This window comes from Danaus plexippus, chromosome 6 (assembly GCF_018135715.1).
Source record: "Danaus plexippus chromosome 6, MEX_DaPlex, whole genome shotgun sequence".
In the NCBI taxonomy this organism is placed as follows: domain Eukaryota; kingdom Metazoa; phylum Arthropoda; class Insecta; order Lepidoptera; family Nymphalidae; genus Danaus; species Danaus plexippus.
The window spans coordinates 9,043,141-9,068,521 of record NC_083540.1 but is presented as its reverse complement, the minus strand read 5'-3'; the positions used below and the strand labels follow the sequence as shown (position 1 = coordinate 9,068,521).

At 38.1% G+C, this 25,381-nt stretch overlaps 1 protein-coding gene across 2 annotated transcripts; it reads right to left on the bottom strand.

The window, feature by feature from the left end:
* Nucleotides 1-508: 508 nt before the first annotated feature.
* Nucleotides 509-25,208, bottom strand: LOC116778929 (neuroglian). 2 transcript variants are annotated; one of them, XR_004354159.2, is made up of 17 exons: nucleotides 25,068-25,182; nucleotides 24,615-24,694; nucleotides 23,335-23,461; nucleotides 13,841-14,458; nucleotides 12,697-12,887; nucleotides 9,575-9,850; nucleotides 8,370-8,511; nucleotides 7,177-7,304; nucleotides 6,815-7,096; nucleotides 6,237-6,459; nucleotides 5,979-6,123; nucleotides 5,679-5,840; nucleotides 4,631-5,603; nucleotides 4,151-4,358; nucleotides 3,791-3,888; nucleotides 2,912-3,539; nucleotides 509-2,807 (listed from the first exon to the last, which is right to left on the bottom strand). XR_004354159.2 is itself a non-coding variant. In XM_032673026.2 (16 exons), the coding sequence occupies exons 2-16, from the start codon at nucleotides 24,688-24,690 to the stop codon at nucleotides 2,698-2,700; spliced, it is 3,759 nt and encodes a 1,252-aa protein (XP_032528917.2). In that variant the 5' UTR covers nucleotides 24,691-24,694; nucleotides 25,068-25,208; the 3' UTR covers nucleotides 509-2,697. The 2 variants fall into 2 exon arrangements, 1 of the variants encoding a protein (XP_032528917.2); XM_032673026.2 differs by lacking the exon at nucleotides 2,912-3,539 and having other exon boundaries at nucleotides 25,068-25,208.
* Between the last annotated feature and the right edge of the window lie 173 nt (nucleotides 25,209-25,381).

Sequence of the window (25,381 nt, the reverse complement as noted above, 5' to 3'; positions counted from 1 at the left end):
ATTTTTATGATAGTCATATAACCATTTTGAAATTTTTTTATCTTTTTTTGTGGCACAGATATCGTAAAAGTATTTTCTCTCTCACTAAATTTTGCCATATTGCTTTAATTTTATAAATGATATATACATATAAAACTGGCATGTGAATATTGATCTAAAGTAAATAAAATAATTCTCAACTTATGTATGTATTGACTTACTTAATGTTTTATTGGCTATATTTGTGGGATATTTTGTCGTTGCTCACATAGTATTATTCGTTCGTTTTTTACGATGTAGAATGGGATCCAACATACAAGAAGTAAGTGTAAAAATATACTTATTTCTTTCTATTTCTCAAATGTTGAGGTTTTTTCCATACTCAGCAATTTTTCTTTAATTTTATTTTCGAAAGCAAAATATAAAAAGTATTCTGATTGATCAACGTTACGTCAACATTTTTTATCTGTATACCACCAGAGTAGTGTTATATTACACAACGGGAGGAGGTTACAAATAAAAGGCTCTATAATTTCTTAAAATTTATTTTCTATGCAACATAAAAAAATATCCATCATAGTACAATAAATTACCGTCACTTAATGAGAAATAAATCGTTAACAGAACTCTTGACGCGCCAATTACAGATACATCTGACACCGCTCACAGATTATACAGAAATAAATGCAACACTAGTCGGGTGGCGGCCGTACTTATAATGAAGACGCGAACACACCAACCCGAGCAACACGTCGCGTGAAGCGCTCCGGGATAACCGCCATAAGTCTTTAACCATCGTTTTCTATATTAAATAACAATCGTTCGTATGCAAAAAGATCGCGTCTTAATCATAAATACAACGGGACTTATTCACTAAAATCGTTTGTCATTTGTCATACAATACACAGATTATAGATGCGATCGAATAATGACCATCTTTATAAGACCGCCCTAGTGTCATGGTTTCGAAGTAATTCGGTAAAGAAAAAAAATCTTGTGACGTATCATCTTATATTGTGCACGTGTACTGTGGATAGATTATCAAAAAAATTTAAACGTCTACGGTCGGGAAATATTCGAACGGGGCGAGTGTCGAGTAACGGAGATAGAATACAGCAATGAACACATCGGACATAACATACGCACGCAGAGTTAAGGCAGTGACCGGGCGAGCTCGTCGCCGACATCAACACCAACAACAGTCCAACAGACAATCGACAGTTATAATGTTAACAAGGTCCGACAGAGAAGTCAATCATCAACAGAGTGTTACATACAAAAGAAGCTACCGAATAAAGAGACGCCACCTCCGACGACGGACGAGGCGTCCCTGAGATATACATATATATATATTCATATATTATAATTCTTACTAGACAATAGACAGAAACTCCTTAACAAACAACTTAAAGGGGCCGAGATAACAGAGTCCACTAATGTAATAATGAGTTACAGGGTGAGAGCGCGCGCGGCACACGGCGAGACCCGCAGATCACATCTGAACGAAGGGGACTATTACAGTGGTTAGACCGTGGAATGTATTCAATAGGAGCCTCGCCTCACAGGCGGGCCGATAAATATCAAATATACATAAACACGAACGCTATCAGAGTCAATATATAAATAATAATGCGCCGGGAGAGCGGAAAGCGAACGCCATAGCTTAGCTGCCTAATATTAGATAACACGAAACTCTTAACACTAACAGACGCGGATGAGATTCCTCCGGAGATTACTACGGTCACGGATACGCGCCCGTGTGACGTCACACGACGACACAGCGATACGATGCGAGGGTAGCTTACAAACAAGATGTACGAGGCCACCCCCACCACCCCCACCACCCGCTAAGCACCAGCCGGCGGCGGTCACGCTGCAATACCAAAATATATCTATAGCAGGATCACAAAAACCGAGACATTCACAGAGAAAATGGACTGGATCTGGACGAGGAAGTGACGTCACTCAACTTATACAATCATATAGAGGTAAGTGTGCCGAGCTACTGCTACTGTACGACTACTGTACATATAAATAGAAGAATAACGTGTCCGAGTCGGGAATTATAATATTAAAGGTTTTAAAAAATATATTTCATGGTCCTAGAGTGTTTAGTATTCGAGTGTAGAAAGATATGCATCCGATACAAAAATAATGGTCACGGTGCAGGGATACCGCTACGCGTGTACATAGAGACAGGAGCTCGCCGCGGCGCGAGCGAGTCGCGAGCCTGACCGCCGCATCCATGGCTATACGTTATAATTTAATAGAATCGTGACAAAAATAGCTCTCCTTATAATCCAATGTTCGCATCCTGCCGCCTGCCGCCTCGCCAGAGACGGCCGCATCGCTCCTTCCGATACATATTACAACTTTAATAATTGAGATTACATTACACGCTCTACTATCGGTTACATAAAATCAGTCTCAAATAAACAAGTATTGAAACCGAACCGACGACGAGAATCGTAAATCCAATTCACTAACGCCGGTACACCGGGCGCGGGAGGCGTCGGTGAAGCCTTCGCTAATAAATTTAAACTAAACACAGACGACCTGATGAACTCGAGCGCCGGCCACCGACCGGCGGCCGAGGGACCGCGTGACCACCACCGGCTTGGCGTATCAGTTCACACAGTACGGAATACAGCTCGCAAATAATATGAGTGCACGTGCGTCGTAGCCGGTCGTAGCTGGTCGTAGCCGGTCGTAGAAGGTCTACACGTATGTAGGCGGGGCGGCGGGCGCGGGCGCGGGAGGGGGAGGAGCCAGAACGCGCGCACCAGGCACGTACTGACCGATGAAAGAACCGTCCTCGGTGAAGCGACCTGTTCACAGACACACAGTTTAGTCTTCTTACATACTGATATGTTGTAGGCGAAGGTGAACTGAAGAAATAAACAAATAAAAGGCAAGCGAAACAAAATCATACCTCACAATACAAACAAAATGGCGGCTCGTGCGGGGCTACGGGGAACACAGGGACGGATATATGGATCACTACACTACGTTAAACATAAATGCACAACAAAAAAACATAACGCAAAGCTCGTGCCCGTGTACAATAAACTATATAAGTAGAAACATTCACTGGGACTCACTCTCTGTGTATAATCTTTTTACAACCTAGACCTCTTACTCCTAACGTGTACTTAGAGACTAACCTAACCGCGACACAGGAGACGGCGCCGGTACAGCGAACGGCCTACTCTTTATTACACTATTTTTGAAATAGCGCAGTAAAGACGGCGTCCGTCACATAATAAATAACGCGAGACATTATTACATTATAACACAACCTGGCCGAATGGGGAACGGTTACAAAGATCGAACATTTTTAACTTAAAACATACGACCTTGTTGGAGATTACTTTTTAATGGCACTACGTGTTAGGACCAGTGTCGTATAGCGTAGTGTTGAATGGTGGGGAGGGGAGGGGACGGGGAGGGGGGTTAAACGAGCGTGGCGAAGGCCTGCGAGGCCGAGTCTGTCTGACCAGGCGGCGGGCGGCGCTTGCGGCCGTACTGACCGATGAAGGACCCGTCCTCGTTCATGCCCGCTATCATACAGCCAAACGACACACGTTAAAACATGCCAAAAAATAAAAAATATATCGTGCACTATGTAGAATGCAAAATAATTAAAAAATAAATTAAATCTTAATTTAAACGAAATTCTTTTAATGTCGCCGTCAAAATTAATATAAAAACACAAAAAAGGATCATGCGCTACGGCGACCAAATAAACTAGAATGCGACAGAGTAACAATGACAACAGTAGTGTAAGCGAGTTCAACCCGAGCTCAGTCACCTGTCTCGCCCTCGCCGTACTCCGCCATGGAGTCCGTGTCGCTCTCGGGGCCGGGCTTGGTGCCGCTGCTCATGGAGTGCCGCGACTTGTTGTCCAATCTACAAAAGCCAAGTATTCCTTCAAGCGACAGTCACCGAGCTTCAGGACTTTATTTACATTACTTTGATAAAATCTTACTTATATATAATTTATCACTATTCATGATACATATTTTTCAGTTTTTCCGCCATCGTAAGGCCTGTTGGTCTGTCTTTAGGTGTGTGTGTGTGTGTGTGTGTGTGTGTGTGTGTGTGTGTGTGTGTGTGTGTGTGTGTGTGTGTGTGTGTGTGTGTGTGTGTACTCACGGATGCGTGTACTCACGGATGCGTGTACTCGTGGAAGGCGGCGTCGGGGCACTCGGCCCGCCCGTGCGCGAGCTCCCTGTCGTGCACGTCGTACTTGCCGCCCCTGTTGCGGCGCGCGACGCACACCAGCACCAGCACCAGCAGCAGGAAGGCGAGCGCCACCATCACGCCGATGAACCAGCCCGCGGTAGCCGTCGCCTCTTGTGGGCGGACGTGGGGGCCGTCTGTGCAAACACACCCACGAACTTATATAGTATACATACAATAATGTTTGCCTGACATCTTTTTTAACCTTCATACACCGGTGACATGGACATGTGAAGGAGATAGAGCTGTTTGTCACCAGTTAATATTACAATCAATTAGATATTTCCCAAAATTCTTAATAAATTCAAGGTTTATATTCAATTAATATTTGTGACAAGTTTCATTAAAACAAGGGAAATATTGAAAGGTCAGGCACGGAGTACCCGTGACGGAGGGAGGCATCTCTCACCGATGGTTGTGTCGACGACCTTAACGTCGCTGGTGCTGTAGTAGTCTCCGTCGTGAGCGGTGACCTTGACCTCGTACTCGAGTCCGGGTTCGAGTCCCGTCAGTATGACGTAGTCGTCCTCTGTGACCTCGTTGCTCTGCAGCCAGTCGGGTCTTCCCCTCAGTCTATACCAGGCGATGAAGTGCGTCCCCGCATGTCCTTCCAGGGAAGGTATCCACCTGACCAGTATGTGCGCCGTTCCTTCCTTGGCGGGTAGAGTGCTGGTCTCGAACACCGGCACGTCCGGCACGGCCGTGACCATGGCCCTGGTGGTCTGCTCCACGTAATATTTGTCCCCTTCCCCGGCCTTCGTCTTGGCCCGTATCTCTATTCTGTACTTGGTGTTGGGCTCGAGCCCCGCCAGCTTGGCGCGGTCGAACTTGGGATCGATCTCCTTCTTCCTCTCCTGCAGCGGCCCGAGCGCCGTGCCGGTCACCTTCTGGTAGTATATCTTGTACCCGGTCAGAATACCGTTCTCGTCTAAAGGTTTGTCCCATTTCAAAAGCATGGCCGAGGAGCCTATGGGATAGGCTTCGAAGGATCGCACCGTGCCGGGCTTGCCTTCTGGTGTGTTGAAGCTAAGAGTCTCGCTGGGTGGTCCGTTGAACCTTCCGTTGTAAACGAGGATCCGAGCGTTATTCTTCTTGAAGGGTTTGAATTTGGTGACCAGTGTGCTGGAGGCGTCCGCTTTGATGAGGATCTCCTTGGGCCGGTCCTCCTCGCCGTCGATCCAGGTCTGTATCTTGTAACCCTTGAAGTGTCCCCTCACCGACTCGGCCGGTACCGGGTTCCAGGACAGCAGAGCCGTGGTTCCAGTGGTGACTTGTACTAAAGTGAAGTTAGAGGGAGCCTGTTGAGGAGTGTCCTCGCCCGACCAACCTATGACCTCCACCGGAGCGACGTTTGATGTTCCCTTCGAGTTGACAGCAATAACCTGCAATTTAATATTCAAGTTAAGTATACCAGTGATATTGTGCCAATTAAATTGCTCTTGTAACGGATGTTTTACCTTGATCTTGTAAGGTTTGAAGGTGGGTGTGTTTGGTATGACGTACTCCGTCGTGGCCCAGTCCCGTACTTGTTCCTCGCTCCACGCCGCCCCTGAGATGTTTCTTTTCCACGACACTAGATAGTAAAATCCAGGACCGTTGTGCTCGATTTGAGGCATTTTCTGGTATAATAAGATAAATTTTAAGTCGAAGTTCTACGAGTAATATTATTTTTAAATATATTTAGTATAAATTATTTTCCATCAATAACCTCACAATAATAGTTAAACAGATAATAGTCCAAGTGTTGTGTTACTGACCGACCAAGTGATGACCATGTTGGTAGGATCTGTTCCTTTCCCCTCCACATTGTCAGGGTTCTTGTAAGGCACGTCTGGTTGCGTGGTGCACACGTCCGAGTGAGACGACGGAGCCGAGGCGCCGATCTTGTTGGACGCCGTCACCCTGATATAAGACGAATAGTTTAGACATAATATTCTAGATTTGTAGACAAGTGATGAATCTACACTAAGGCTTCGAGTTCAGCTCCGACCTCGCTTCAGTCGCTGTACACTCACCTGAACGTATAATTGGCCCAGGGGCTGAGCTGCACCGTCCACGAGGTGTCGATGGCGGGGACGTTGTCGGAGGCGAGGTCCCAAGCGTGAGGCGTGAAGCTCGTGTTATACTGGATGGAGTACCGGAGGATGGGAGCGCGGTTGTCACCCATCGAGTGCCAGCGGAGAGTCGCGGTGCGCTCGTGACATTCGATGCCCTCTAGAGCTGGGGGGTTCGGTTTATCTGGAAGCGGAATAGATTAATAACATTCAGTTCAGGTGTAAAAAAAGATGAAGTTTTAACAACCCGCGTGATACAGCTGGTAGGGCTGCCTGTGTGAGAACTGTTTGTATCACAATATACAGGTATTAGCTAGACTATTTTCCTCCAGTACTTCTTAGATGTAATGATATTCTGATTGAAGTTGATTATAGACCCGTTCAAATATACTCGCTCATTGCTGTACTAGTTTCAAGTACTTATTACAATACAGGTCAGGCTAACTTTGGCGCCTTAATCATTGATGAAGTTTAAACAATCGTGAACCTCTGCCGACAGTTCAAGAGTTCTTTGTAATGAGCATATGTGATGTAGGTACCCTGTACGGTGAGCGTGGCCTGGGCCCTCGCCTCGTCGATGGCGGTCTTCGCTATGCAGGTGTACTCTCCGGAGTCCAGCTCGCTGGTGTCGGAGATGAGCAGCGAGTAGTCGTTGGTGATCCGGAACCGCGGCTGGTTGTCGAAGTCTATCGGTTGTCCGTCGTTCAGCCATATGATGTCTAGCTTGAGGGAGTCGTCTGCGTTCGCGTTACACCTGAAGGTCGCCGACGACCCCGCCGCGACCTCGTACGGTTCGGGTTTGTCAGTTATCACTGTGCGTTCTATAATAAATATTTTAATATATTAAGATCGACGGTTGTTTTATTTTAAGGTATATTTTAATACGTAGAACGTGACTAACTCTTAACAGTGAGCGATCCGAAGGCGGACTTCTCTCCGAACTTGTTCTTGGCGTAACACTGGTACGTGCCGACGTCGGTGAAGGAAACATCGGCTATCACCAGGTCACCTTCCTTCGTTATGTTGTATCTGAGCATAATATTAATATCACATACAAATAACAATCACGACATTAATATAGCGAGACCACATCTCTCAAACTTAATACTATATGGAGAGGTGTTTGGAGAAATCTGAGTTGTTTTAAATCTTTAATATAGAATAATGTTTACAATAAAATTGAGTAGGAAACATATTAAGGTTAGGATGAGGTGATCAGTTTGACGCGCTTGATATTACTGGATACACATGGAAAGGACATTTAAACGAAGGTATTATACGAGAGATCGAACATAATAATTATTAAATATATGTTTATATTAAAATAATTTACGATAATTTCCTTCAGTCGGGAATATCTTACGCTGATTGGTCTATCTCGCGTGATAGAGAGTTGTTAATTTAGACCACAGTGTGGGCGGGAGATTCAAAACTCGAGGAACATAAATAAACACGTTACTAACGGGCCACGTTGTAATTTTAATGACAGAAAATTACATTTAAACTCAATAATGAAGCAGATATTTGAAATACGTTTTTTATTTGCGTTCAAGGTTATTGTAACATCAAGCAACAGGCGGGCTGGGGCGAGGAGAAGGTTTATTTATGGGGGTGTCTGTATATATGTATATGTGTGTGTGGGTGTGTGTGTATACTTAGTAAATATTGTGTAGTGTGGTACGAAACCACGCTGTAAGTGAAATACTCTTCGCGTTTTAGGTATATAACTTAAGAACTTCGCATTTATTTCGATTACATGTATACGGTTGCAAACTAAATATTGGAATGATAATAGAAACTCAATTATAGTTCATCTGTATGTTACGGAAAACATTACATCTACAACAATTCCCATGATACACGTATATTAAAAATCATTTGTCTTTCATTTGCGGTAATGCGACATGCGATAGATTGTCGAAAACAAATTGACAAGATATGATAATAATTTCACCATAAAAATGTGTAGATGCTTATTTCGGCGCTCGTGTAGGATGTCAATAAGGAAATTGTGCTATGTCGATGTATCGTGTGTATACGTATACGTCTGCGCTTGTGTGTGTGTGTGTTCGTGTGTATGTTCTCAGTACTTACTTGCCGCCAGTGACGTCGATGTCGTCTCTCATCCACCTGACGATGGGTCGGGGTGCTCCGAACACGCGACACCTGAGAGCGGCCGTGGACCCCGCCACCACCGTCAGGTTGTCCGGACCCTCCTTGATCTCAGGAGGGATGGCTGATGGCGAGCACACAAAGTATATATTACCAGCTATAGTGACTGACCGCGTGGAATACGAACTCGTCTTCATTATAATTCCTTTAAAACAAAGTCCCTTGAACTCTCAAATACATAAGATATAAATGGCTCAATAAGATTCTTTATGTTATATATATTCCCCCCGCGAGCTGCGTTCAATACAATAAAATAGTTTTTATTGTTACTTTTTTGCTATTGTAAAACTACTGTCGCATAAAAAACATAGCGATGTCCCACAATATTATGGTATACCAGCTGCAATGTAGCAAATCAAACGATAGGGATGAATCATCCCCAAAAAAACAAACATCACGGGGTGCGGAACGTTTTTTGTAAAGTTCAGTGACCCCACACGACTGATATCGATTGATACATCCGATGGACATAGAAGAACTTTTTTCTATAATAAAAAAGTACAAAACGTAATACGGTTAATAATATCTAGGGATATTATCTGAGCAACTTTTTCATTGTGAGTTAGACAATAGACTATTATAGATTTATGATTGAGGAAAGCAAATCGTTACAAGACGAGGTTGAATCTAAACGCCCTGGTTTATATAATCGTAGTGTTTCGTATGAATCAAGGCATGTAGCGTCAGCCCCACGCCGTGTCCCTGGTGTAGGCCTATAGGATACGACAGATTACGATTCTCGAAGCACATCCGCGCTCGCCCACTACCTGCTCCTGAATAACTCAATGACCGTACAGATTAAGCTATTAGGACGCGACTGTTGTCTAATATATAATTGTTTTAATGAATATGTCCTCACTTTGATACAATCTTAGCTAATTGTTCGATATATGAACGTACACGTGACGTAGTGTTGTGACTAGTGCCATGAGAACTTAAGCTTAGATTTCAATACAATCTGTTCATCACATTAAAGGCATATTGATCTTAAAATCGATTTATAATACTTGTGGAAACTACAGAATGGAAATGTATTGAGACGATCGGGTTCCGAACCCGCGCTCTAGTTAATGTCGCTTTAAAATTCCTATCTCCAAGCGCTGCTCTAAGCCGGCCATGTTACTCACACTGCACGTTGATGAACACGTCCTTGTAGACGTAACCGTTCGAGTTGGTCGCGTTACACCCGTAGTTGCCGGTGTCTTTCTTCACGAGGTCGGTGATGGTGATGCTGTTGGCGGTGACCTGCCTGCGGGGGTTGTTCTCGGCCTGCTCTATGGGCTTCCCGTTGTGGACCCACGAGATGGTCGGCTCTGGTGTGCCGCCCGCCCTACACTGGATGACGGCCGTCTCGCCCTCCGCCAGGTTCTGGAACTGGGGCTCCTCGATGAAGAACGGAGCCGCTGGTTACAGATAATACAAATGAGATAACACATACTACATAACAGAAATATTTCCTTATTAATAAATGATATGTAACTGAAATAAAATTTCGTTGAACTTTTCGATGACTTTGATTAATTGCTATGGATTACACCCATACAAACATATTACCGACATACCCCGCGATACTTATCGTGACATATGATTTTTTTCCACGCATCGAAATAAGAAATATGTTGTATCAGGACGAGGGAGACTGCTGTATACAGGGGTGAGGAAATTTACGTTACATTACCGCAGCTTTTTTCGTATCAACCCCTATATTTGTTCGTACGTTTCTATAAAATACTCTCCCTTTGTAGTATTTAAGTGTTTCCACATCATGTTACTTCGCGTGTTTCACTTTACTAACGAAACTGACACAATACTAAGATTTTCACGTTAATTAGAACTCCCCCAACTTTTTACACATTATTACACTCTTTTAAATGTATAGCACTTGAACACGCATTCGCTGCTAACGTGTACAGATTACGGAGTTTACTTAGGGAATTATTGTTTGAACGAACCCGCTTTTTGGGTCGTTTCGATATTAAAGCTCTTAATGATTAAACATTTATTAACTTAATCGGAACCCACTGTATATTGTAGCAGATAATTTGTTCCCTGACTCGTAAGTTACTATCGTCGTCATAGTTTCATTGAAGTGTGTTTATTTACAGTGCCACGAGTCCTTTAATCCTATATTATTCCGAGTCGTTCGCGTGACACAATTACCCGGCGCCTGATGTCAGTAGTTTAAACGGATCGCATTCTGAGATCGTCTCAAACGAGTATCCACATCGGAATTTATTGAATAAAATCTAATTAATAAAAACATCCGCCCTACGCAATAGCTTTCGTTAAATACAAAACAAATGATTATTATTATTAGAGCATGACACGTTGCAAAGCGGTAGTCCATTGTATGTTTGCACGTCCGATGTTAGTTACTAAAACAGTACCGCGGTCTTTTGTACTAAACGGCCGTACCTTTTAAGGACAACGCTCCTTAAATTGGTCGTATTAGTGACGTACTTCCTCCCTGTTACTATAATACGTGGGCCGGACGTTTTACGACGTCTAAATGGAACAATCAAAAAAATATAATCCGTGACACCAGACCTGCGCTCTGGATGACTATTTATTTCATCTCATTTAATATCATGATCTTAATTAAACCAACTGCTGTCAATTAATCTGTTAAGTTCTTATTTTCTTGTAACTATTTAACGCTTTCGAGGCTGTTTTTATACTAATTAGTTCGAGCCGGCGGCTTTGTCTGCGACAGTTTCAATATTAGAAATGTATAGCTGACTGGCTTAACTCTGTTCTGTCTTAGACGCAATAAATAAGCTGAATTAGGATTTTATACAGTACTCTTTTCAGTCGAAAGGGAAGAAAAGTATCCTGTCCTAAGGTTCTAAGCTAGCTCTTCAAAATATTCATCCCTATCCATACAGCCGTTCTAAAGTTATAAAGAGTGTAACACGACTGTCTTTTACAGATAAAAATTAAACGGCCATTCCTTGAAGACAAAGTTCACAAACTCCAAAAACAAGTGGAAAAGTTACGCCACGTTCAAAATACTTCAGACAATAGAAAATATGCGAACAAAACTCTCCCAGTACCGCAGATATCAGAGCCGTAGTAAAATTCTCCAGACGGTATATTGTAATGCTTTATAAATAGTCAGAGCGGTAATGACGCCCCAACTCACACGGCTGAGCCGGCAGTTGGGAGGCGAGGAAGGTAAGGGCACTCGTTCAGGGCTCCGTGGACACGGCCTCGCTAGAGGCATGCCTTTTAAACGTTTTCGTATTCATGAATATAGTCTGAGATCAAAAATTACTTTTGATTCGAGCGTTTGAGACAGAACGCTGTGAGATTTAACGAACCGCTATGTTAAGTTAGTAGCTTTTCATACGACTTCGGTCTTGGAGAAATTATAAATGTCTGTCAGTGCAAAAATCACGATATTATGACGACGCGGAAAACTTTGGAAATATAAGTAACAACATTATTATGTGCTCAGCTTTATAGAAATGTTCGTATGCAGAAATGACTGCCAACAGTCTTTACGTGAGTTTTCTTTCAAAAAGCGATATTTTCTTTCATTTTTACACTTGTCATTTTACTTCGCCCCTATCCGCATGTATCTAGTATTTGTAGATTTTCCCAAACGGTGCAATAAATTCCCAAGATGAACCCATCCAAAACCCATTAACGAACGTCCCTGTCTTGACCGTATCAGTATATTCAACAGACTTATCATAACCCATGTATGAAGCATCTATTAAATTAACAAGGCCACTCGTACAGTATCCGCCCATATCTATTTGTTTCCGTTTCCAACAAACACTGGAATTGAATCAACGACTTACTATCTATCACACGTCCATTTCTTTAATATTATTATAAAGCAGCCGACGCCCGCAGCTTCGTCTGCGTTGCTTAAACTATCATCAAAATTCCTTAACACTTCAAAGATTACAAAATTTTTATAACTATGTTCGATTAAGATATTGTTAAATGCCTTTTTTTTTAAGTCAACGGTCAGTCAGGTGTTTATTAAATTGAACTTTGTAAAATTGTTTGCAATTAATTCCTTTAAAATATCGTCGTCATGCGCTCACAACTGCTTACCTCAGAGCAAAGTATATTTATTTCTGGAAATTTTCTTTTTTGTCACGTTGTGTTCCTTCTTGCCACAATAGCCACTGAATGTTATAAAACACGAAAAATTCGGAAGAGTGACGTCATCGCTGCAAATCTTAACTGCTTCCTACCATGAGCCTACTACCCGTTCGATGGATCGATACGTTACCTTCAACGTTGAGTTGTATCGAGTAGGTCTCGGCTGTTCCGACTCCATTGCTGACTTCGCAGGTGTACGTCCCCTGGTCCTCGTAGCCGGCACGTTTGATGACGAGCGTCTTGCCGTAGTTGTCTTGAGTTATCCGCTGCGAGGATATTATCGTTCGGCCCTCTTTCTTCCACACCACTTGAGGTAGCGGCCTACATATTTCAATATATTTGTTGTATATATGTACCTATGTTAATTAAAAATAACCTTACTATAAGACTATCGTCAAACATAAACAGGATAAAATCAAATTAAGCTTGCTAAAGAATAACTTTAATTTCGTAGTGACAAGCAAACTCATAGTAAGTATAGAGATGTATTGATTATATTTGGAATAATTTAGATAAATGACCCTATAGAATTTAATTTTCTTTTTAGTACAAATCAAATGGGATTAAAGGGGAGGAGGCCAGCTGACTTATGGCTTTGAAGTGATTACATAATGAACCGTTCAAAAATTAAATCAAATCAGGATTTAAATCGACTGTACACTTTATAACAATGCTAAGCCTCACGCTCTGACGGAGGGGCGGAAAATATCAATGGATTAGGGGTGGCTGGCGGGTTTTAGATTAGTAGTAAGAATATAACACAAACAAACACACATTAATATGAGCTAATAAAACCAACAAACCGCTGCAACCTCATAGGTTATAAAAATAGAAATATGATAACAGAAACAATAGTCCATACATCATAGTGCGGACGCGCTCCAGATAGCGGGGAAGTTCAGAGGATATCTGACTAATTAACATGTTGAATAAAATCCTGACGCACGGAGCCTGATTCATTACGGACATCTGCATTGCTAATTCACGAGCGACCCAACTCGACCCATTTGGCAGATATCTCCCTTTATGAAGCCAAAAACACTAGAGAATATCAAGCCATTAGCCTTGTTTCATATTAAAACCATAAAGAGATCGTCTCGTCACAATGGAAGTATTACGGTTCTTTTAGAAATAAAATGGAACGGCGCGTCCCGGCTGGAGAGCGAGCGCTTTATGAAGGACTATTGTAAGCTATCACTTGTGACTTAAATACCGGCGGTATGTTAGTTCCTATTAAACCTTTTACTGTAATTATGATCGTGGAGAGTACTCACGTCCCGCCGTATATGCAGTACAGCTCCACCTTCTTCCCTCTCCAAGCCTTCTCGACCCTCCTGGTCGCGTATTGCAACACGGGCTGGTGTTTGTTCGACGTCGGTGAGATTCCAGTCTGCTGAACTTGCAAGTACACTTTATTGCCGAGCTTATACTCGTTCCTGAACACGGATTTAGCGGCGCACGTGTAGGCGTAGTCCACACTCGCGTCGAACCTGGTCACGTTCGAGAACCAGAGGTTGCCCTCGGGGTCTAAGGTCATTCGGGAATTGTTGATAGTCTTCAGCTGGCCCTGTTCCCCTTGCAGCATCCAGTACACGTTAGGGCTGGGATGGCCGTCCGGCGGTTCGCAGGTCAGTTTGAACGGTAGGCCTTCTTGAGCGGTGATCGTTTTCTGAGGTCCGTCCGTCTCCTTGAAGGAGTTCAACTCCGCCTTCCTCACGAACACCGAGTTGGATGTAGCCGTGCCCCACTCGTTGTAGGCGAAGCACTGGTACTGTCCCAAGTCCTCGTTCCTCGGCTGACTGACCACCAGCGTGCCCCGTCCAGGCTGCTGGGATATTCTGTTATCGTAACTCGTATACTCGAACGACTTGCCGTTCTTGATCCATCTGTACCTAGTGGACGAAGAGAACACGTTAATAACCTCGTTATCAGACGTATGTATAAATGAGCACACGTTACACATACGGTATATTTTAATATGCACTAATTTAAATTGTGATTAATATCGCCACATATGATTTCTAGGGCTTCTCAGAAGTACACATTTCATACATTATTTACGGTTTTATTTCACAATTTCTCATCTCGTCTATCCTTGATTACGGGTACTTGAAAGTATAATATGACATGAAAATAATTAATTCATAATATATTAAAGAGACGTGAATGTAATCACTAAGTACGCAAATGACAACCGCAAACAATTTAAACGTATATTTTATTTTGCTCATCATTCTATTCATTATTATATTATTCATGTTTGATAGTTTAATACCATTTAAAATTTATATTAAATAACACGTACAATGTCTTACACTCGTAATCAATTTAAGAGCATTGTTTTTATGAATAAAGTATAGTCAATTGAAATGAAATTAATATTTCCGGATTACTACGTGTATTTAATTTTATTTTTTAAAAATCTCGTTTACCCGCGATCGCGGTTGCTGCAATGTAACCGAAACGTCGGGGGTATGTAGCTTTTAAAAATAAAATAAAAAACGCGTAGTAATCCGAAAATATTAGTTTCATTTAAACGAATGATCGCTCAAGGCTTAGATCTCATTAAAATAGTTATAGCCAACATTTTGGTCCACAAAATGACAAACAGTTATTTAAAAAATTACTATAACGTATTAATATTATTGTATTAAATATTAATCATGTGATTTGTGACGTCATGAACAGATGCGTTTTCCGATAATATATTTTTAATAAAACTCCTGATGTCATCAAAGGCTGAGACGATGTTCTGGTAAACAAATAATTTATATGACTTAAATGACACATTTTGAATGATGACGTAATAATGGTATCGGACAAGTTGAGTCAGTCGCTGAGTCAGTAAATCATAAAGAGACCGCGGAGTGCTGTTCGTGTTGGAACACGTCTTTAATGTAAAACAATCTGGTACATTTATAGTAAGATGATGACTACGGTCCACATCATAGAGGCTGATACAGCGCTTCTCCTATATATTACAAGACATACTTAAATTTTTGCTCGATATTATGATATGCTGAAAGACGAGATGAAAATTTATTTTTCATCAAATAATCAACTTTGGCCGATTATCCGATGTTAAGAAACCACAAATATAACAATTACGTGTGTTAATGTTACTAATTATTATGTAAATTGTCACGTGTAACATTTATCCAGCGTCCATACGGGCCATGAACATTGAACATATAATTTTATTATATGTTCTTTATCTACTCGATGCGATTCTATTCACGCTTACATTCGTGTCATATCGTTTTCAGTATGCGTGTTTTTAATTATATTAGACGTCTAAAAAGCTGATGTTACTTTTATATACCAAAAGAAAAAACATAGGTATAAATTTATAAGTAGTGTCCAAGTGAGTCCCTCTTATTATACCCTCACCGTGTGCCACCCTCTATTTGCAGTAAGGACACTCGTCCAACTCGCTACAAGAGAGCAAATCTTCTAAAAACTATCAAGACGCTCGAGAGGATGCTCGGATTGAAGTGTTTCATGAATTCACAACTCTGTTGGGGAGACACTATTTGATGTTGTTTATATTCTCAGGTGGGAATTAATTCTCTTTTGTTCCTACAGAAGTTCGTAGTTACTTTCGAAATTTTTAAAATCTGACAACATATAATTTTAAATTTCTTTCCTTATAATATTTATTATTTGTATTTGACCAAAATAAAAATATGTATCTTCAAATTTGTAGTCCCTCAATTATATGAAGTCGGTTAGAAGAAAACCACTCCGTACTTATACATAAGTAACTTTTCATCCACCAACACTCGATACTGAAGCGTGTCTTATCTTACTTTCATAATATTCTATCCCCATTATAATAAGAGATAACAGGTTTTTCAATGATGTTATTCACAAAAAAAAAATAACACAAATTATCTATAATAATTTATAAGATATTATGAGGAAAAAATAATAATTGTTGTGATAGAGAACCTATTTTTAAATTTGCCATCTTATTTTATACAATATTGCCTACGGCTTTAAACAACTATTGTAAAAAAAAACAATGATACATGAATTTTTGGTAAATACGTGATAAATAATTTCCGAAACACATGGTCTTAGTCAAACGTGTGCACGACCTGTGTATGGCTCGCCGTTGAAGACTAGTACTAAGTATATCGTATAGTATAATAACACAGATACATACTATCACACGCCTAGTAATCGCATGTGATGTAACGCGTGCCGAGCTGCTGGCGGACTCCTGTTTAATTACCTAATGCGCTCGACCCACTGACACGGACTCGTGTCCCTATGAATTATAATGATAGCATTTTATTATTTGATGGTATTCCTATCCTTGAACTTGTTCAGAACTCTAATGAAAGCGAACATCAACCATATATATTACTTTCATTTAACTTCGTATATTGTAACAGATTAATTCACTTTTTAACCGTCGTAATTATTCATAATTAGTCGTTATTTAATTGATTACTTTTTTTTGTAAGTATCAAAAATGTTTACGTACAAAAACTTTCAAGAAGTGGTATGTAAGAAGCGGTCTATATATTTTAAGACAACTATCGTTCCTATTAATAAAATATAATTTCTATTGTAATCCACTACTTAAATTTAACTCCAACCAGAACAAGCTCGTAATGAATGCAGAATGAAAAACACGGACAAGTCTCAAAGTAATCCGTCCTACATCGAGGACACTACTCGTCGAGACGCAGTATAGACGGAAGAGCGCACTAGGTGAAGTCGCTTCCTTTGTAGGAAATAGAAATCTTTATTGTATTTCAACTATGATTAAAACGTATTATGAAGTAGGAAAGTTCATACAAATAATAATGGCAAGAAAAAAAATTGTTTATAGTCAAATGCATTATATACTTTGTTTCCGAGTGCATTGACCGGATATTGAAGAGGTCGGGAACGTGGAAGTGACACGACACGAGGCTGTCTTAAGAGGATAGGATTCAGTTTACTTTTACTTTGGCATAGTATTATATATTATATATTTTACATATAATATATATGGCGTCTTCGTAACATAGCACAAGATATATGTTTTGTCATTGAATATTTGCTATTTTTTTTTGTTTCTAACGCACTAAGAATCCGAAAATACAGTATTGGCTGTTGATTTATGAAATATAAAATTACATATAATAAAAATATCCACCACTCTTATATAATTCTTCATTCATTTGTATCATTTATAATATATTTTTATTGTAAATCACGTCGTTACAATATAACTATTAGGGTAGAAGCAATTCCGAATCAGCAATCCTCAAGCTCGAGGGAAATCTGGGGTAAATGTGTAAGTGTTCACAGCATCCGGTCTCAAGGGGGATGATATCTCTGAATTATACTGAAAATCATATTAATGTGACCATATAACGTTCAAAGTTATACTTAATTATTTTAAGTGTAGTTTGTTTATTAATTTATATTTACGAACGACTTTCTATACAGGGGAAAGTTATAAGTAGTACTGGAGAAATAGGACCGTTAGCCACGGACAGACCGCAAAACAATTACAGATTTCTTATATATGTATATATATACTGTGGATGAAACAATTCACTGACACACTTTTTACTGCCACCCCGGATCTACAACACTTAGTTTCTTTTGAAACGTCGTTAAAAAAACTATATTTTATATTTTTAAAGAGAAATACACTTACAAAGTGTAGTTATCCTATGTTAACTCAGCAACAATGACACCGATACGAACTCTCAAAATACGTAAGACATTCGTTATCATACATATTATAAATGTTATATTCAACGGCTGTCTGAACACGTTCATGTCGGTGTGAGGTCGGATCATCTATATAAGAACCGAGATGCAGTTGGTAACGAGATATTCCAGACATCTATGTTTCAATAATTCGATGATTTTTTTTACTCTTCATGTTGCATAATGAATTCATTTATGAGTTATAAATAAATGTTTAGCTCGACTTTGCTTTAATGTTAACGTAATTTCAACGTCGTTGGTTGTCTCATTTTTATTATATCCGTCATAAAGCTATTTATGCGTATGTAATATTTACATGTTTATAGTGTTGGAGATCTGCAGGTGTGCTCACATATCTGTACATTTAAATAATATAGTTTGCTATATTATAACAGTATGGACGTTTGAGTTGTAGTTCATGAACTAGTCAAATAAATAATATCCCATAACTTAATGACAGTTGCGACATACGACAATTTGGAAGTACTACCTAGGTTTAGACAAAGAAATACATTTTTTAATCAATATACAGTTATATCGATGTATATATCGATTGCGTGCTATTTCTATATATAAAATACTGTCATACTGTTCGTAAGAGGTCAGGTGTTGACCTTTATTCAGTTATGAGTCCCGCTGACATCATACATACCGTCATCACACGACCGAAAACATTCACCATCGCCTTGTAATGAAGAACATATAGCATACTAGTCTTTGCCTTTAGCTTTACACGCATATCAAATCCCTTTGGGATAAGCGTAATCATCATTATCACTTTTCTATAAAAATGCCTCTTCGATAAAAAATTAATTTGGAAAATTGGCATTATGAAAAACAATTAGTCGAATTAAGAACTTCGTCTTTTTGAAGTTGGTTAAAGAGCAGCCTAAGTTACACATTATAACATTACCTACGTGCTAACGAAATGCATTCCAAAATCGGTTTAATCGTTACAGAGATTAGCGGGACAAACAGACAGACAGACAAATAGATTTTTTAAAAATTGCAGTTCTGATGTAGGTATCGTATATTCTTTCAATTGGGTACAATAGAAACCTATTTATAAAAAATGACTGACAGAAAATTTTATTTATTAGAATAGATAAATGTGCAATAATAGGATCAGTGACCAAAACTAATAGTAATAACTACTTTTGTTTTCTAATGTATTCTTATAATATCCTTGTGAATAAAATATCCCTTTATGGTTTTAGTATCGGCAAAGCTTTAAGTTGAATGTAATTCTCTTTATAACTATAAACTGATCTTGTCAGGGTCGCCACAGATAACTCTTGTCGTATTAAGTGTCTCGGACTTTTGTCGTAAAATTCACTTAAGTAGTTTTAAAGACGGAAATGTTTAAAATATATATTATTAATATCATAAATCGTTCATATAAGAGTATTTATTATATACTGTAGGTATATAATTCTATTGTCTTGAGAATTTTTTGTTAGCAGACTGCAATCATCTACATATATGGCCATTACAGCATATTTATGTTAAAAAATGTTGAATGCCTTTCGGCTTGTTCACCAATATGAGACAACACGATACAATGTAATGAAATAAATTTAGCTTAAAATTTAACATTGCCAGAATTTATTAGATTTAATTTTACAAAACACACATATCTACCAATCTAAATACAAACAATGTCGAGTGTCCATACTATATATGCGTGCGTGCGTGTGTGTGTGTGTATAGTCGCTCCAACTCAGAGTGCAGTACCGAATAATGTTGTCAAGTAACGATTTTGCGTGAACGCTTCCGAGAATAGGAACCGCTTCCATCGAATACAGAATTAATAAATATTCAACTTCTATAATAAAAATCTCAAAAAATATAATAATTACGATATGTTTATTATAAGGAGATGCTTTCGGTATAATGTATTATGTAACGATATAAAAATATTTAGTAAAACAAATTAATTGATTTAAATATACTGTGTCATAATTCTTTATTGATTAATCAATTGTATCCAAAATTAATCTTTCCTAGTAGTGTGAGGATTATTTAAATTTTTTAAAACAGAATCATGTCACGCGCATAAGGCCGGCGAGATCATTTTTAGCTCTCTCTAATCCCCTCATATGTAAGTTTGAATAAAAGTTCTCAATTACGAAATTAACAAAGAAACAATTATATAATGGTATTATTGTTATAAATTAATGCAATATTAGAGTCTTTTTGCCACCGTCCTCGTAGAATTCAATGGTTTCATTGAGTACCTCTGGCTGTTCACATTATAGTTTCAACAATTATAGTTCTACGTATGTACTTGTTTTTGTTTCAAGTGGCCATAAAGCCCTGATTCAACTTTAAGCAGCTTTGTTCTACATTTAAATATTGTTAACATATAGACGTTCCACGTTCAAATTGTTTGTTGTATTATATGAAGTACCATTAAATATAGTTAGTGCTATATGACGTCATAGGGATAAAAAACGGAGGCACTTTATTATGACGAATGATATTCAAAACAAGACGCATAAGTCCATTACGAAAATGTCACATCTCGTTATGTTAAGATAATTTGTATGAAAAATGTTACAAGTTCGTGTTTTAAAATAATTATCCTAGAGTAGAAAACGAGTGCTCGGTATGCTTTTAAATTAGTTGGAATTAATTAGGTCAGCAGAACGCGAGGCGATGAAACAAAACATCGCTGTGCTATTTTTAAAACAAACAAAATATGTACACATTTTAATTACGATTACATTTTAGACATCGTGGAAATGTAGGTGAAAAATTTAATTCAGTTTTATATGAAACCAACGGTGTCATGTATTGCGGTCGTATAACGGCGAGAGTCGCCTAAGGGTAGTGTGACAAGGCGCCCCGACACCCGTCCGTCATCCCCCAAGACATTCTCACATTTCCTTTGTTAACAAACACTTTGTAACTTCATACAGCCGCGGAGTTTTTTTTTTGCGAGACTTATTTAATGGCGAATGCATTGATTTTCACATAAAAGAACGTAGCACGGAACAGCTTTTAAACGTGCTGTTTTATGGAGCCGTATTCAATACTATAGTTAAGCTACTATTGTATTATAGTAGTTTTAAGCTGAAGCTAAGATTAAAATGTTTCACAATACGGATAGCTTTCCTAAAAGGAGCGACGATTATTCCCGCATCGTTTCAGCATCCGACACTAAAATGTACACGAGATCGTAACGAACGAATACATCATATATTTTACGAGCAAATTTTAATTGCTTGGACTTCAATATATATATATATATTTGATTGTTAAACTTACATATAAATATAAAATTCACTTCATTCAGACGAAACGTATATTTTCATCAGGCAATACTGGAGCGTTTCAAATAAAAGCTATGGCTCGAGTAAGCGCTTCAAAACCGCGCATAGCCGTAGCCTATTTGTTCATTGTTGAACGTACGTAAAGTGCTCTATTAAATTGGCGAGCAAAGAGAAAACTGCAGGATAAGAGTCTAGACGAGAGCTTTCAACGTTTCCACGGCCGAGTTAACGTACGGACACGTTTAATATGATAATTCAACACGAGAGATTACAGCTACGTGGTCTCTTATTGCATTTTACAATTCTGACCGTATTTTAGCGTTGAATAATAAGAAATAACATATGAAATAAAAATGTTTTTATTAAATCGTGCGTTATATGAAAAAAAGGCTGCATTTCCTTAAAAATAATGATCGATATTCAAGTACACTCCGCGTACCTGGAGAGGTGGAGTTGAGTGTACGTGAAAAATTGGAACAGACTTCACATATTCAGTATCAGATCAGTTCAATAATTTTAATATGATTCTTTAGCAAATATATCACAAATAAGCAGAAACACTATATTTTAACTACATATAATTACAATACCGTAATTTATTACCACAAATATACCTAACGATATAAAATAATCACTATTGTTACACGATTTATATATTTATATATTATTTTTATATATAATTCTCTCTTCCGTCACACGGAGTCCTGTATTTGAATAAGGCAACTTGGCAAAATTGCCAGCCATATATATTGTTATGAATGCAACCGAGCTTGTTTACTTAACGGGGGAACTTAAGAAAAAGCGTCTCACGACTGAATTATAGTTCAATGACCTGCTTATCAACACTTGTTAATAAACTCGAAGATAATATTCACATATGTATTAAATAACTTTACATAATACATAATACATTATTTATAATAAATGTAAAACATTTAAGAACCTGATCTCAAAATGCTTTGGAACTCATTGAACCGCAATGATTCACAAATTTTAATCTCAGCCAAAAAGATCGAAAAAAAAAATTCAATTTCAAATGCAAAATCCAATTTTCCATCCGATATCTGAAATAGGAAAGCGGAAATACAACACTATGTAACCGGAAAGCCGGTTAGAACTCCGACCCTCGTCGTAATGACTATTCGATCATCAAATGGTTTTGGAAACCTGATAGCTGGGAGCTTTATGTTATAGACAACGTCTGTAGTCGACCTACATACAGAAGTTTACAGCCGCCTTCTACGTTTTTAAAACTTTCACGTACACACTGTTTGCGGACACTGTTTTAATATACGAACCCCATAATACTAATGCGTTTCGCACAATAAAAACCTTTCATTTATACTGAACACTGCAGCACTTTACTGAGAATCTTTTTTGCATTGGTTTCGAAATTTTTGTTCTTAGTTATTTTTCATATTAAACTAGTTTTTGCCCTCGATTTTGGCTTAATGGTGTTCGGTATTGGCCTTAGACTATTATATAGACATAGAAAGAGCTTTAAAACTATAAACATGATAACCAGAAATGAGTGGCATCTATGTGTCAAGCGACTTCATAATGCAAACAGTCCTTATGCCATGTTCCCACAGGAACTACGAGGAATGAAGGGATAATTCTATACTCCATGTCCAATAATATCGTCTAAGATAAGTAATTAAAGTGTTAAGTTTATTTGAAAATTTCTTTCATAGTTTTCATGTGAAAGAGCAACAAACTTACATACATCCTCACAAACATTTGCTTAATAATATTATCAGTGTAATATGACATACTTGGGTGCGGGTTCTCCCTCGGCTTCACATTCGATGATGAAAGGCTTGTCCACCTCCCCCGGCTGTGCCACTTGGAACAGCAATTCTTCAACCGTCGGCTGCTTCACAATCCTCGGTGGTGATGTCACTGTTGTGTTATAAACTAATTAGTAACACAAAGTATTTTGTGCACAATTTTTTTTATACAGGCTTTTGTACTTGTTAAATATAAGTGCAAGTAATATTATAACCAATATGAAAATATACTTTAAATTCCTGACACATAAATTAGAAAGAGTATTTATTCAACTCTTCGTTATTATTGGGCTTTTATTTAAGACACTTTTTAAAGGTATTATTTTAGAAGAAACAAAATTACTCATGTAAGATATAAAATGTACATATAATGTTTGTTTTCAATGATTCCTATATAAATGTGAGGACCGAGTTCCTATAAGAGTTGTATATAAAATTATATAGACAATTAATGTTTAAAATTTTTTTGTTCCGACTGCAGCAATAATTGTATAACAGTGTAAACATAGCAAATAATATCTCATAGAGTTAACAAGAGTGTCCTATTTTGTCTTTGAAAGGGAAGATGAATTGATATAATGTGAAGTACAATTTATTCCTCAATACAATAACATCCCAAAATGTAATTAGTTTTAGCTATGAATGAATTATTTAAAAATATATATTTTATTTAGTCCAATAAACCTTATCAAGTATGTATGTCTTATGAACAGTCTTTTCTCTTAACCTTATGAATAAAATTTAAATTGATTATGTGAATGAACTTAGATTTTAACTAGTATCAATACATTAAATGAATATAAAGGATAAGTTCTTATTAGTAGATAATAAATTTTATTACATAAAAATTTAACATAGAATTAAATCTGGTGTAAAATGAGTTCCTTTCAACAGCTTACATATAATATATTGGAATAAATGATTTGTTATAAAATTATATTATTTGCAGTAGTTGATTACTTAAAATTATAGTATATATGGGAGAAGTATAGGTAATTATATATATTTTTTATCCTACTTCAAGCCTATATATAAAAAAGTAGAATAGAATTAATATTGTATGGTGTTGTAGTTTGTACTTTGTTATATACGAAAAGTCTTTTTATACAGTTTTAACCTGTTGACATACAAATAAATACACATATAAAATATATTAATCCTTTATAAAAAGACGAAGAGTTGAGTGAACTTGGAATCATAAGAAAACCTAAGAAGTGATAAAAACCTAATGAAGTTCAAGCTATGAATACATCAAAACAACTTACGCAGCGCTGTCGTTTGCGACAAAATCGCGAAGAGTATTATCACTGTACTGGTTTCCATGTTGCTTCTGTGCTTCATAGATCTAATAAGAAATAAGATTTATTCTATTTAATTATACGAAAACACTTTCCTCCGGCACACATGTTCACCACACTTGATGACCTAATCCGAATAAAGCCCACAATGACAACACCCACTAAAAATAGTAGTAACAATATCAACCGACGAATACTGAGAATGACACAAAGAGATGTTTTACGTTAAATATTTGTAACGGTAAACCCTTAGCCCTGCTCATTACTCCATACCATAACTAAAGAATGGAAATAACACATACAATCTCACTTTTGCAACGGTAGTCGGTAAATCGATAATTGTATATCAATATCTGATAGGTGTATTACAAAAGCTAAGTGTATTTATTTATTCGAATTATTAATTTAAAAAATACCTACATAGCTTATTTTATAAAAGCTTCATCGCGAAAGGTCCGAATAAGTTACAGTATTTACAGATTTTAAAGGCGGGGCCTCTGAGATTCTTGTTTCGACAGTGATCAATTCAACTGCTATTTTGCCATAGACTTTACCGTTCCATGGCATAGACAAAAACAATGGCGCGCTTGCCATAGTTCTATGTCGAGCTTTTATTTTTTGCTTTATTATTTATGACTACTAAGTTATAAATTTATAAAAAAATTTAAAAATATATTTGAATAAAACAGTCTAACCATTTGTTATGCTTAAATCTTAATAAAAAATATTTTATT